Here is a 15871-nt window from a genome sequence, read left to right as displayed (position 1 = left end):
GTCTTGGACTACATACAGATGACAAGGTAGGTTATCCTTTAAACTAACCATTTTTCATGCTATACTCCATGCTTCTCTTTTTTGCATTTGACGTATGTATACATGGGAAGTATTTTCTCACTTAGTTTCCAGTTTTAGATGGTTAAAACTATGAAAGTAGACATGGAGAACTGAATTTATTATATTTTCAGTCCTTGAAATAAGTACTAACTTTCAACTATTTATTGACATGTGGCCTATTCTAATGAAATCCATAATTTTTTTGTCATATTTGAAAGTTTTAAAGAACAAGGCATCTAGGAATTCAGCACTGCCCTCATGAAGATGATAAACTTACACTCAAAGGTTCTTGACTTATGTTGTTAATATTCAAGGAGAGAATGTGATCTTTGCTGCCCACGTACATCCGGTCCTGATCTTCATCCATTAATAATATCCTGTAGTCTAAAGGGTATTGGGACAGGCTGAAGTATTCAGACGTCTTGGTTTCTCGAAGCTCTGAAATGGTGAATACCACAAGTGAAAATTGAGAATCTTGATCTTATTATTTTAATGAAAATTATCTTACTGAAATACTTACCAAAAAAAGTCAAGATATATTTTCCTCTTACAACAAATTAATTTTAAAACAGTTATCTTATTGGATGTTTTTATTTATTGCCTTTATGCTGAATTAAAACATAAATCAATAAATGCAATGTTAAAGTTTATAGTAGTATTACTTGATTATAAAATTATACACATTTCATAAGATGGTTTTTAGTTTCTCATCAGCTCAAAACTAGTTCAGGTAAATCAACCAAAAACAATTGAGTAGACTGAACAGAAACAAAAGCAACGACAGTGTAAATGTCTTCCTAGCTTCTCTTAATGCTTTATTGTTGGATTCAATATGTTCATTTTTTAGGACTGCTATTTCCAACTTTAAATATTTATCATATACATATGTATCAAGAGAAAAATATGAATTTTCAAATGTTCTGAATTTTTAGGTTTTCAGTATCTCAATGGTCAGTGACATATGTTCATTTAAATTCTTGTACATTAAATATGTGTCTGTATAGCTTAACTTTCAATACACTGAATGTGCGTGACAGTTAAAAAAATCAATAATCATTGTAGTAGGTTCAGTTTTCTTTCCAGTCAAAATGCTCCTTTGCATAATTAAAGACTTTTCCTCTCGAATGGTTCAAGAGTTGTTTGTTCTTTTGATTATGATCTTAAGAAAGTGATAAACTCTACAAAACAGTCTGCTTTCAGGCATTACTCTTTCAATGTTGAACTATTTCTAAATTTTAGTCACTGAACAGCAAATACATTTCAAGAAATTCTCATAGGGCTGTGATTTGATTTAAAACCAAATTAAAAATTCTACGAATTCTCATAGGCAGCCATGAACTTCATTCTGTGAACATCCAAGCTCATGTGTGAATACAGAGAACAACAAATTTAACCAGTTTATTGGGCACACCAGTTCAGAATGTCTGTCATAGTGTCTTTCAAGTGGTTTTATATCTAGCCAATGATCTAAAAATACTATGGGAGCAGAATAGTGATTATGAAGCCAGACTGTGGCACCAAACTTCCTGTGACATTGAGCAATTTACTGTACCTCACTGTGCCTTAATTTCTTCATTGGGAAAAAACAACAATAACGGTATGCTCTACTGAGAGTCTATATGAAAATCAATAGAATTGATACATGTAAATATATATCTGAAATGAGTGACAAGCTATTCAATTATAATAATCTTTACTGTTGGTCTGAATAATCTGAATTACTAGTTATAGGAAAGCATGAAATTAGAAAAAAAAGATGCAAATTTTCCTATTTTTTCTTTTTCTTTCTTTTTTAATTTAAAAAGCTAGATTCCTAAAATTACTAACACATTCTCTTAAATCATTGTCTCTGACATTCTGTCCACTCAGTGACAGTAAAGTGCAAGATTTTTTTATGTGGAAAGAACCATTAACAACTTAGTAAAGTATTTCAGAAGAATTTTAAGAAGTAAATCATGAGAGAAGACAAGAACAAAAGGTATTGAAAGACCATTTAAATAAGAGACTCAGATGACAGACCTTTGGAAATAACAGACATGAGGGTGCAGCATGCTAACCTAGTTACTGAGCCTCACTAGATATCACAGGCAGCCAAGTGATGCAGCTGGCAGTCCTGGTGTAACAGGCATGGAAACTGAAACACCTTCTTTCATGAGCAGACTAAAAAAGAGTGGAGAGATGTCATTCAGGAAAAAAGTCAGTCCTTGGTAGATGAGAGGTTATTGTTGAAATAGGGAAAAAAAAAAATCCAAGACTTCAGAACATGGGAGAATATAAAATGCAACAAATGTCACTCAAAGGTTGGAGAAGACACATTCTGCTTAAATTTGCCTAAAATCCAGAGTGTTTAATAAAGCTTGCTTTTCACCCCATGGAAGAGATTCATGATTTCGCAATTTCCCTGTTAAAACATGATTTGTAGGGTTCCAGTTGGGTGCAGGATCGGAGAAGGCAATGGCATCCCACTCCAGTACTCTTGCCTGGAGAATCCCATTGACGGAGGAGCCTGGTGGGCTGCCGTCTATGGGGTCGCACAGAGTCGGACACGACTGAAGCGACTTAGCAGCAGCAGCAGGATAGATTTTCAACAAACACCTCATGAATAAGTAACTCTCCAGTGAAATACATGGACTAAGTAAAACGCAACTGAGTTCATCGCATCTGGGATCTAACCACCAGAATCTGAATGTTGGCCCTGCCATTTCATGTATGGATGTACTTGGCAAGTGCCTTTATCCCTCTAAACTCCAGTGTTTTCACCTGTTAAGTCAAGATAATACTAGTTCCTACATCACAGGGGTATTGTGAGGTTTAAATTGTTAATATGCATCAAGTGCTTAAAAGAGTACCTGTCTTATGGTGACGTGGGTTACATGGGTTACGTATTATTATGACTTGGGACAAGACATCAAGCTTCAGCCAGACAAGTAAGAAGGACAATTTGTTACACAGGGAGCAAATATGGAGGGACCACACTGTCTGATTTATATTTATTAATATATATATAAAAGATTTATGCTTTTCACATGTAGAATCTACTCAACTTATTTGAGCAGGACTGTAAAATAATAAACTATCTTTAAGAATAATAATTTGAGCATGCAGGATAATTTGGGGGCATGTGAGACTGGAAAACTAGGAGATGCTGTTCCAGCTATGATGTTAATAAAGATCTGACATGCCAGAAATAGATGTGAGGGATACCTGAAGGATTTGGAATGATTTTATATGAAGCTGGCCTTTAGGTATAAGGAAGAGGCAATCATCTTCCAAAGTTGTAAACTAAGAACAGGATGAATTGAACATGGCCTTTACTGCTTTTGAGGGATTTGAAATGGAAATTTCTTTGGTAAAGAGATTGAGTGTTCATAGATTCAATTCAAACCAAAGCAGAAATAGTCCACAAGCATGTAAAATTTAGATAACTAGTTTCCCATCAGAAATATAAAATCTTCAGGGAGAGACCTCCAGTTCCTCTCATGGATGATATGAAATTCTGAGAGTACGCAGGTCTGAAGAAGTTCTGGGTAGAAGCTCTGAAGAAGAGTAACTATAAGCGAAAAGCAAAGAACAGAGACACATTGATTGTTGGATCCAAAAAGAGTAGCTCTGTAATCAAAATTCAAAGTGTGTCTAAGTACTAAAGCAATGTGATATTGTGGAGAAAGTACAGAACTGGAGTCAAACAGTTCTGAGGTGAAATCCCAGTTGCATCACTTACTAATCTGTTTTTTAAAAAAATCAAAAAAACAAATTACCTCTCTTCTCCCAGGTTTCGATGTTCTCATCTACATACTGGTTATGTCAGTACACAGCTCAAAGGATGTTGCACTAGCACACAGTAGGAGATCAGTGTGCTGGTTTCAGCAGGAAAGATCAGTGACCCTCTGTCTACCAGACATTTTCTTTTTCTTTCCTGTTGGCAGAACTGGTCTGTGCCAACTACAGTGGATCCCCTAGAAAGCTAGTGTCTAAAATGTGGCCACATGACTAGTTCTGACCCAACAGACATAGAGAAAGTCTTCTGCAAGGTTACTGGAAGAGGGTCTTGGGTCTTAAAACTGACACAAAAAAAGAGGAGACTTCTTTTTCTGTCTCTGGACATTGGCATGTTAGCATGATTTTTCAGCAGTTGCTGCTACCAAAAAGACTGTTTTCTGAGAATGCAGAAATTAAAAAAAAAAAAAAAAAACAAAACTTGAGTTCTCTAAGAAATCATTTAATGCCCTAACTACCCCTGGAACTGCTCTATTACAGGACTACTTCTCTCTTTTTTTGGCCATACTGCATGGCATGAAGGATTTTATTCCCCAATCAGGGATAGAAACCATCCCCCATGCAGTGGAGGCTCTGAGTCTCAACCACTGGACCAGGGAAGTCTAAGGACTACTTCTGTTACATATGATTAAAGAAAAAAAAAAAATCCTTGAATTTTTTAAGGCACCTTGGGTTTCCAGTGTTCACAGCCCCTAACACCTTCTCACTCTTCCTACCATGGTTTGTTGAGTTTGGGCATTTTTTTTTTCTTCTCAAAATATTCTTAATTTTTTCTTTCTTTTTGCCTTATTTTCCTAATCTATATTGAAATAAAACCAAGACTGTTTATAAAACTGAGCTGGGAAAACAGCCTCAACCAAATTTTATTTGCAAGTAACAAACAATGGCAGTTCTTTTTACCTATTTCATTAGAAAATAATCAATTTCTTGCATTAAATTCAAATACCAGAGGGAGAAATAACTGCATTAACTTAAGACCTTTCTGGTCCAAGGATTTTATCTCTTTTTGTGGGCCATAAAGCTATCTTCAAATTTAATTACCTGTAGCTCATTGACAGTTGACAGCTGTTAACCAAGGAAGATTTACTTTAAAAGTACCTCTGTTAGAAGCCTAAAAGCTGAGGTTATTTTTTTAAACTCTATTTAAATTGCTGTTAGTTAGCCAATATTGAACTTTGGTGCCTGGGAAAAACTAAAAAAAATATAAACAAACATTTTTTTTTTCCCCTTAAAGAATAAAGAGAGGAGTTCAAAGCATCCAGAATTTTTATCTATAAAAAGAACAAAGAATTCATCATTTTGACTTAACACAGATCCAACTTAAGTCAACAAATGATTCAATAATTTGACCACAATTACAGAAAATAACTGATACAATGATTTGGCAACAGTGAGAGAAGGAAATCACAATTACTAGTCTCTCATCTAAACAAGTCAAAGAATAGCACTGTCCTGCATCTATCTCTTTATATCTTAATAATTATGTCATCCTTTTTACAGCATTGAAAGTATATTCAGTTGAACTGTTTCTCAGGACACGTTCAACTGATTGAGAAGGAACTTTGAGAGTAAGTGGTATTAGAAAATGCAGTGGCCCCACAAAGGGCAGTATAGGTCTCTAAGTGCCTGGGAAGAATTCCTGGGAAACAGTATTAAAACAAACAAACAACCACAACAAAACCTGCACGTTTCTAGTTTGAAATCCACATTATTGTAGAGTTCAAGGGTAGAAAATTATTGTAATGTCTTCCATGCCAGCGAGGGAAAATTTGTAGCATTATATGCTTACCTGGAATTCCTGTTTTGATATGGAAACCACTGTAAGCCTTAAGAATTTAACCAAGGCTGGGAGAACAAGATGTTTCTCCAAAATATAAACTCTAGCAATATAAATTTCTAGAACCACTTGAATATTGTCAACATCTTACTACAGCAATTAAAACATAGTTTAATATACAGAATGTATTCTCTCTGTTAACAACACTCTTTCCCTAATGATATTAAGAATTAACCTTTGTATACTTGGGCTTCTCTTGTGGCTCAGCTGGTAAGCAATCCGCAGGCAATGCGGGAGACCTGTGTTTGATCCTTGGGTTGGGAAGATACCCTGGAGAAGGGAAAGGCTACCCACTCCAGTATTCTGACCTGGAGAATTCCATGGACTATACAGTACATGGGGTCGCAAAGAGTCGGACATGACAGAGTGACTTTCAGTTTGTACTGTTAGTGATCTTAACAATTCCAAGGTGACTAAGTCAATAAGAACGTATTCCTGTGATGCAGAATGTGATCTTGGTGGAGGAAAGATGGGAAAGTCTAGGATTCTCTTCTATGAATAATATATATCTGTTAAACTACTAAGTAGAGGAACTTGTTCCCTCAGAATACTATCTTATCCTTCAGGCTATTATAAATTTCAAAACAAACAAAAGAGTGCTTGATTGAAAAATCAACTCCTAGGAGTCTCTTTATGAAAAGCATATGCAACTGTCATTTAAAATTATATTTAGTTTAATATCTCATGATGTGTTATTAATTTATATATTCAATGCATATTTATTGAGCCCTTATCACGGCACATGCTTACTCCTTGGAAGGAAAGTTATGACCAACCTAGATAGCATATTCAAAAGCAGAGACATTACTTTGCCAACAAAGGTCTGTCTAGTCAAGGCTATGGTTTTTCCAGTGGTCATGTATGGATGTGAGAGTTGAACTGTGAAGAAAGCTGAGCACCAAAGAATTGATGCTTTTGAACTGTGGTGTTGGAGAAGCCTCTTGAGAGTCCCTTGGACTGCAAGGAGATCCAACCAGTCCATTCTGAAGGAGATCAGCCCTGGGATTTCTTTGGAAGGAATGATGCTGAAGCTGAAACTCTGGTACTTTGGCCACCTCATGTGAAGAGTTGACTCATTGGAAAAGACTCTGATGCTGGGAGGGATTGGGGGCAGGAGGAGAAGGGGACGACAGAGGATGAGATGGCTGGATGGCATCACCGACTTGATGGACACGAGTTTGGGTAAACTCTGGGAGTTGGTGATGGACAGGGAGGCCTGGAGTGCTGCAGTCCACAGTGTCGCAAAGAGCCGGACACGACTGAGCGACTGAACTGAACTGAACTATCATGGCAACTACATATCTGCTCACAAAAGAGGACACTAATATGAAAATATCAAGCCTCTATGACAATTATAAATCTTGCTTTGTTCTTGTTTTTCAGTCACTAAATGGGTTATGAGTCTTTGCAGCTCCATGAATTGCAGTATGCCAGGCTCCCCTGTCCTTCACTATCTCCCTGAATTTGCTCAAATTAATGTCCATTGAGTCAGTCATGTTCTCCAACCATCTCATCCTCTGTCACCCACATCTTCTTTGACATTCAATTTTTCCCAGCATCAGGGTCTTTCCCAATAAGTCAGCTCTTTCCATCAGGTGGCCAAAGTATTGGAGCTTCAGCTTCAGGATTAGTCCTTCCAATGAATATTCAGGGTTGAATCAAGGAAATTTAGCACTGACTGGCTTGATCTCCTTGCAGTCCAAGGGATTCTCAAGAGTCTTCTTCAGCACCACAATTTGAAAGCATAAATTCTTCAGCCCCACTCAGCTGTCCTTATAGTCCAACTCTTACATCCACACATGACTACTGGAAAAACCATAGCTTTGACTATATGGACCTTTTTTTGGCAAAGTGATGTCTCTGCTTTTTAATATACTATCTAAGTTTGTCACAGCTTTCCTTCCTTCCTCCCAAAGAGCAAGCATCTTTTAATTTCATGGCTGCAGTCACCATCCACAGTGATTTTGGAAAACCAGGAGATAAATTATGTCACCTCTTCCACTTTTCCCCCTTCTGTTTACCTTGAAGTGATAAGACTGGATGCCACGATCTCAGGTTTTTGGTTTTGTTTTTTAATGTTGAGTTTTAAGCCAGCTTTTTCACTCTTCTCTGTTAATTTTGTTTGGTTAAGTCCATCATGACAGTTTCCTTACCATAAACCTCACCTCACCTATCTGCAGAATGCACACCAACAGATTTTAAAGAAAATCCTTAGCATATCTTGTACTTTGGACATTGCTACCCAGGAAACAATTTCCTCTCCTAATTGTCTTATCTCAGAAGAATTTTAAGTAGGGTGCTCTTAAGTGACCCATTCTCTCCTGGAGGCTTACTATCTTGAAACTAGGATAGAAATTGAACTTCACCTACCCCTTTAGGACAACCAGGCAGATAAAGATAAGAGCACTGAAACTTCAGCAGGCTGACACTATAGTTCCTAATTTCTAAGACAAAGAGAGACCAGAAAGAATGTAGTAAAAGTGCATTTATTCAAAAATAATAGTCCCAAATAGCTACCATTTGTGGGATTAACAGTAGAGTAATTAACTATTCTGGGTACTTAAAAAGCTTATTCCCATTTAAAACCTTTGTGTTAGGCTTTAATACTATTCCTACTCCATATTTAAGGAAACTTTAGAGAGCTTCCCTGGTGGCTCAGATGGTAAAGCGTTTGCCTGCAATGCGGGAGACCTGGGTTTGATCCCTGGGTTGGGAAGATCTCCTGGAGAAAGAAATGGCAACACACTCCAGTACTCTTGCCTGGAGAATCCCAAGGATGGAGGACCCTGGTTGGCCACAGTCCATGGGGTTGCAAAGAGTCGGACACAACTTCACTTTCACTTTCAACTTCAGTTAATTTGAGCAATCTAACCAAGGCCATATAGTAATGAATACTGATAGAAGAGGCCAGAGCCAGGAATCAAAGCTTGGTGGGTTCCTTCATCTGTGAAGTCAGTCAGACACCCCTTTGCTTTTCAAATGAGACTGACAATTTAAACACTTATTTATTGGGTTTTTATCCAATCATAACTTTTGACCTGCACATGAGTCTGTGTGTTACCTAGTCCAAGCTTGGTCTGCTTGCACCATAACAGGCCACTAATGAGAGATGAAGTGTTGAGGCAAGGAATATGACTTTATTCAGAAAGTTGGGTGAACAAGAAGATGGCAGACTAATGTCACAAAATAATCATCTCACAGGGGAAAGATATACTCAACTGAATTGCAGAGTTCCAGAGAATAGCAGGCAGAGACAAGGAAGAATTCTTCGGTGAATGATGCAAAGAAATAGAGGAAAACAATAGAATGGGAAAGACTACAGATCTCTTCAAGAATATTGGAGATACCAAAGGTACATTTCATGCAAAGATGGGCATAAGAAAGGACAGAAATGACAAGGAGCTAACAGAAGCAGAAGATATTAAGAAGAGGTAGCAAGAATACACAGAACTGTACAAAAAAGACCTAATGACCCAGATAACCACAATGGTATGATCATTCACCTAGAGCCAGACATCCTGGAGGGTGAAGTCAAGTGGGCCACAGGAAGCATAACTACAAACAAAGCTAGTGAAGGTGATGGAATTACAACTGAGCTACTTAAAAATTCTAAATGATGATGCTGTGAAAGTGCTGCACTCAATATGCCAGCAAATTTGGAAAACTCAGCAGTGGCCACAGGACTGGAAAAGGTCAGTTTTCATTCCAATCCCAAAGAAAGAAAATGCCAAAGAATGTTCAAACTACTGCACAACTGCATTCATTTCACATGTCAGCAAGGTAATAATTAAAATCCTTCAAGCTAGGATTCAACAGTATGTGAACTGAGAATTTCCAGATGTTCAAGCTGGATTTAGAAAAGGCAGAGGAACCAGGAATCAAATTGTCAACATCTGTTGGATCATTGAGAAAGTAAGGGAATTCCAGAAAAACATCTACTTCTGCCTCATTGACTATGCTAAAGCATTTGACTTTGTGGATCACAACAAACTGTGAAAATCCTTAATGAGATGGGAATGCCAGACCACTTTACCTGCCTTGTAAGAAACCTGTATGCAGGTCAAGAAGCAACAGTTAGAACCAGACATAAAACAACAGACTGGTTGAATACTGGGTAAGGAGTAGGTCAAGGCTGTATATTATAACCCTGCTTATTTAACTTCTATGCAGACTATATTATGAGAAATGCCAAGCTGGAATGAATCACAAGCTGGAATCAAGATTGCTGGGAGAAATATCAACAGCCTCAGATATACAGATGAAATGAAGTGAAAGTCGTTCAGTCGTGTCCAACTCTCTGCGACTTCATGGACTGCAGCCTGCCAGGATCCTCTGTCCATGGATTCTCCAGGCCAGAATACTGGAGTGGGTAGTCATTTTTTCTGCAGGGGATCTTTGCAACCCAGGGATCGAACCCAGGTCTCCTGCATTGCATGCAGATTCTTTGCCATCTGAGCCACCAGGGAAGCCCCAGATATGCAGATGATACCACTCTAATGGCAGAAAGTGAAGAGGAACTAAAAAGCCTCTTGACGAGGATGAATGAGGAGAGTGAAAAAGTCAGCTTAAATCTCAGTATTCATAAAACTAAAATCATGGCATCTGGTCTCAACACTTCATGGTAAATAGATGGGGAAAAAGTGGAAAACAGTAACAAATTTTATTTTCCTGGGCTCCAAAATCACTGCAGACAGTGACCGCAGCCATGGAATTACAAGATGCTTGCTCCTTGGAAGACAAGATATGACGAACTTAGCGTATTATAAAAGCAAAGACCACTTTACCACTAAAGGTCCATATAGTCAAAGCTATGGTTTTTCCAGTAGTTATGTACCAGTTTGAGAGCTGGACCATAAAGAAAGCGGAGTGCCGAAGAAGTGATGCCTTCGAGTTGTACTGCTGGAGAAGACTCTTCAGAGTCCCTTGGACAGCAAGGAGATCAAACGATTCAATGCTAAAGGAAATCAATCCTGAATATTCACTGGAAGGACTGATGCCAGAGCTCCAATACTTTGGTCACCTTATTGGAAGAGCCGACTCACTGAAGACAACCCTGATGCTAGGGAAGATTGAAGGCAAGAGAAGAGGGTAACACAGGATGAGATGGTTAGATATCATGACCAACTCAGTGGACATGAATTTGAGCAAATTCTGAGAGAGTGTAGGACAAAGGAGTCTGGTATTCTGCAGTCCATGGGGTTGCAAAGGGTGGGACATGACTTAGCTACTGAACAATATCAACATAATAACAAAAGCAACTGAAAACAAAGGTTAAAGTCAAAGAAAGAGATCCATCATGGAGTCAGAATTGGATCTTTCCTGCAACATGTTCAGTGTCAAATATAGTATAACAAATGTCTTAGTCTCTCAAATTTTCATTATTTGCCAGTTTTATGAGTGAGGGGGCTACATGGGATGAGGGGAGAAGCACATTCTCCAAACAATTGAGAACAGTCAAATTCTCAGTGATGCTATTCTCATTAAATCATCATAGCAAGTCTGAGAGGAATAAAAGTGAGAGCAGTCAGACATAGATTTCTGTAAGAGGTAAAAGGTTCCACTTTTCTGTTTTTGATGGATGGGCATGATTGGCTAAATGGAAGCAAATTGCAAAAGGGATGAGAGAAAGAGTAAGTGATAGACGTCTATTCTGTGAGTCTGGCCAAGGAAGGGCAAAGGTAAACACAGAATGTATCTCCCAGGCATTGCATCAGAGGGAAAATTAATCAATATAAGGATTAATCTCATCTAACTTGCCCCAAACAGCCTAGTTTGGGGCTGTTTATCAGTATAATGATCAATAGTGCCCTCTTTAGACTCTCAAGAAATTCATGTTTAAATGATCATTTTAATTGTATGTTCTCTCTTCCTGTCTTGAATGGCTTTCTATTACTTTTAGAACAAAATCAATAATTTTTAACATGGCTTTTGAGGCCTGATGTAATCTGGTTCAAGACTATCTCACCAGAAAATCTCAGTCATCACTATTTGTTCACTTCGTTTTGTTCTCCTTCTTCTGATCTTTTCACATCTTCAAACTTGCCTTCCTCCTTTCTGCCTCAGGGCCTTTGTATTAATACATGCTATTCATCCTGCTGACAGGATTTGGCCTGCCTTTTACTAGCTCCTACTCATAACTAAAGCAGTAATTTCCATGTAATTTAAATTGGACTGCTTCATAAAGGTTTTCCTGACCCTCTAGATGATGTCAGGTCTCAGATCTGCTGATAGTTGCTTTATTTCCCTTAGAATTTTCTCTTCTCTTAAAGGCTGCCTGGAAGATCATTTGAAATAGTTTAGATGTCATGGATTAGGGGTTGGAGGACTACACTGTATGACTTGCTAAGACCCACTCTGTCTTCTGTATAGTTTTGCAGATGAAACTGCCTCTAACTAACAGACAGAATTCTTCATTTATTCACATTCTACCTTCTTTTACTGTTATGTTGAGTTTTATGACCTTTTAATCTCACATGCTAGTAAAGTAATGCTCAAAATTCTCCAAGCCAGGCTTCAGAAATACGTGAAATGTGAACTTCCAGATGTTCAAGCTGGTTTTAGAAAACTCAGAGGAACCAGAGATCAAATTGCCAACATCTGCTGGATCATGGAAAAAGCAAGAGAGTTCCAGAAAAACATCTGTTTCTGCTTTATTGACTATGCCAAAGCCTTTGACTGTGTGGATCACAATAAACTGTGGAAAATTCTGAAAGAGATGGGAATACCAGACCACCTGACCTGCCTCTTAAGAAATTTGTATGCAGGTCAGGAAGCAACAGTTAGAACTGGACATGGAACACCAGACTGGTTCCAAATAGGAAAAGGAGTACATCAAGGCTGTATATTGTCACCCTGCTTATTTAACTTATATGCAGAGTACATCATGAGAAACGCTGGGCTGAAAGAAGCACAAGGTGGAATCAAGATTACCGGGAGAAATATCAATAGCCTCAGATATGCAGATGACACCACCCTTATGGCAGAAAGTGAAGAACAACTAAAAAGCCTCTTGATGAAAGTGAAAGTGGAGAGTGAAAAAGTTGGCTTAGAGCTCAACCAACATTCAGAAAACAAAGATCATGGCATCTGGTCCCATCACTTCATGGGAAATAGATGGGGAAACAGTGGAAACAGTGTCAGACTTTATTTGTTTGGGCTCCAAAATCACTGCAGATGGTGACTGCAGCCATGAAATTAAAAGACGCTTACTTCTTGGAAGGAAAGTTATGACCAACATAGATAGCATATTCAAAAGCAGAGACATTACTTTGCCAACAAAGGTCCATCTAGTCAAGGCTATGGTTTTTCCAGTGGTCATGGGTGGATGTGAAAGTTGGACTGTGAAGAAAGTTGAGCACCGAAGAATTGATGCTTTGGAACTGTGGTGTTGGAGAAGACTCTTGAGAGTCCCTTGGACTGCAAGGAGATCCAACCAGTCCATTCTGAAGGAGATCAGCCCTGAGTGTTCACTGGAAGGACTGATGCTGAAGCTGAAACTCCAATACTTTGGTCACCTCATGAGAAGAGTTGACTCATTAGAAAAGACTCTGATGCTGGGAGGGATTGGGGGCAGGAGGAGAAGGGGACGACAGAGGATGAGATGGCTGGATGGCATCACCAACTCGATGGACATAAGTTTGGGTGAACTTCGGGAGCTGGTGATAGACAGGGAGGCCTGGCGTGCTTCAGTTCATGGGGCTGCAAGGAGTCGGACACGATTGAGCAACTGAACTGAACTGAACTGAACTGAATCTTGCTAAATTAGGAGCATGAACCAATAAAATGAGAAAAACTGTTATTGAATTTTTAAAAATTAATGTTTTCATGATAATACTTTATTACTATGAAAATTTATAGTGTGGGGGTAGGAGAAAAGGCACAATGTTTAAATGAACCAAGTGGAGCTGAATTTCTAGCTTCACCATTTGTTGACACAGGGCTTGGTTTGCCCCCCTTCACCCAATTACCCCTCTTTCTACTTCCCCGCCTTACGTTATGCATCCACAAAATAGAAGGAAGAATGAGATTATTTATTAACCAGAATGATCTCCAGTGTTCCCTGTGGCAATAAAAATGTCCATGAAACTAATTCCTTTTTATGTGGTTACAAGTATTATCTACTATTGCAAAATATCTATAAAGCCAATGTAATCCTTCTCATTACTATAAATCTGATAAAAAGAAAAAGCCTCTTTAAATATCTATCTTAGAAACATATTTATACACAGTAATACTGTGTCCTTTCTAGAAAAATAAGCTAAACCAAAAACCGAGGCTTCCCCCACCCCCACCTAAAGCATATTCCATTTGTGTTGTGTGATTCAGTCAGCCAGAAACGTATAAATTCTGACTTCTCTTCCTCTAAGCTTACTTGGGAGACATGGAAGCTGACTTCAAACACGTTAGATGCCAATCTTTGGCCCAATGTATGGCAAGTGGTGGCTGGAGTCTATCTCAGAATAAGGAAAATATACAATTTGGGAATGGCTGAGATGTCTTGAGAGTCTTTAAACTAGTCTGGAAAGTAGAACCAAATCTACTGCTAAGCTGTAGAGGACAGCACTGATGAGCTGAAATGTCTTTATCTTTGACATTTCAACTATCAGGAAGGCTTTAGAGTGCCCACTTAAGATGTAAACAAGGGAGATAAACATGTGGAGGAGGAAACACTTCATCTGACACCTTCTTTCTAGAGCTCTTGACACTTTTGGAAAAGCTTCTTTGGGGAAAGTTATTAAAACAAAACAAAACAGTTGGTCCAAGGTGAGAACAGTAGGTAGGGAGACAACAGCTCAGATTCAGATGTTTGCAGTGGGAAGGGGTGAAGAACTCACACTTTAAATCAAGCCAGCAAAATTCCAGGGCAGAGAGAATACAACAGACCCTGCGTTCCTCAACTCTAATCCCCAAGTGAACCACTGCCTACGCAAAGCATCACATGGAAAGGTTTTTACAGTAGCACTTAATACTTGATAGACATTTAATACTTGTCTACCACAACATTTAATCACTCTCAATAAAACATTCTTTGGATACCTTGAAGCCCTCCAGTGGGAATTTCTAGTTAGCATACTTGATTAGAGCAAGAACAGCAGGCGATTCTATGTGTTAATGAAGTCTCTCTTCCTGTCTCACCCCCATAAAGTTCTTTGACCCTTCATGCTACAGTTCCCTATGATGTAAAGTGAAAGTGGAAGAAAGTGAAGTTGCAACCCCATGGACTGTGGCCCACCAGGCTCCTCTGTCCATGGGATTCTTCAGGCAAGAATACTGGAGTGGGTTGCCATTTCCTTCTCCAGGGGATCTTCCCGACCCAGGGATCGAACCCAGGTCTCCCACATTGCAGGCAGATGCTTTAACCTCTGAGCCACCAGGGAAGCCTACATTAAAAAGATGATGTAAAGCTTACTTTAAAAAATATATACATACACACTCACACATAACAGGTTGTTCACAAAATTCAAACATTTTTGAGGTACATATTTATTCAATCATTCAAGAGACAGTATGTGAGAAAGGGGTCAGTAAAAGATGAAAATTCTTGGTGATGGAGGTACACAAATAACTGTAGTGCAAGATGACTCATGAAGTTAAGGGAGCATTGAGGAAGGAAGATTAGAGCTTTCTGGAAATAACAAGCAAATCTTAAACAGAAGGACATGCCTGACCTTATTTCTTCATTCAACAAATATTAGTTGAGCTACTCTATTAAATTAATAACCATAGTAATAAATGCATGTGTGTGCATGCTAAATTGCTCGGTCGTTTCCAACGCTGTGTGTCCCTATGGACTGCAGCCTGCCAGGCTCCTCTGTCCATAGGATTCTCCAGGCAAGAATACTGGAGTGGGTTGCCATGCTCTCCTCCAAGGGATCTTCTGACCCCAGTGATGGAACCCATGTCTCCTGCAGCTCCTGCCTTGCAGGCAGATTCTTTACCACTGAGCCATCAGGGAAGCCACACAGTATGGTAAAAGACAGGATAAATATTTAAGGCAAGGGCAGTTGCTTTACATCAGGGATCAGAAAAAGCTTCTGTGAGAGTAACATAAGCAGTGATCTGAAGGATAAACATGTTAATAAAGAGATGAGTATTTTCCAGGGAGAAGAAAAAGCTTATGTTGAAACACTGAGGTGGGAAATTCAAATATATTTAGAATTTTATAGAGTTGATAAAACAGAGGATTTGGGTGAGCAC

General features: G+C 38.7%; 1 protein-coding gene across 3 annotated transcripts in view; it reads right to left on the bottom strand.

Moving 5' to 3' along the window:
* The window catches only part of SEMA3C (semaphorin 3C), a 207955-nt gene that overhangs the window by 97989 nt on the left and 94095 nt on the right, over positions 1-15871 (bottom strand). For all 3 annotated transcript variants that reach the window (XM_024990627.2, NM_001101082.1, XM_059885534.1), the window contains exon 3: positions 338-498. In XM_024990627.2, coding sequence (XP_024846395.1) covers positions 338-498 — 161 coding nt within the window. The remainder of the gene's footprint in view (positions 1-337; positions 499-15871) is intronic.

The sequence above is a fragment of the Bos taurus genome, chromosome 4 (genome assembly GCF_002263795.3).
Source record: "Bos taurus isolate L1 Dominette 01449 registration number 42190680 breed Hereford chromosome 4, ARS-UCD2.0, whole genome shotgun sequence".
Lineage (NCBI taxonomy): Eukaryota > Metazoa > Chordata > Mammalia > Artiodactyla > Bovidae > Bos > Bos taurus.
The sequence above is the reverse complement of the archived record's forward strand: the minus strand, read 5'-3'. Positions and strand labels throughout refer to the sequence as shown.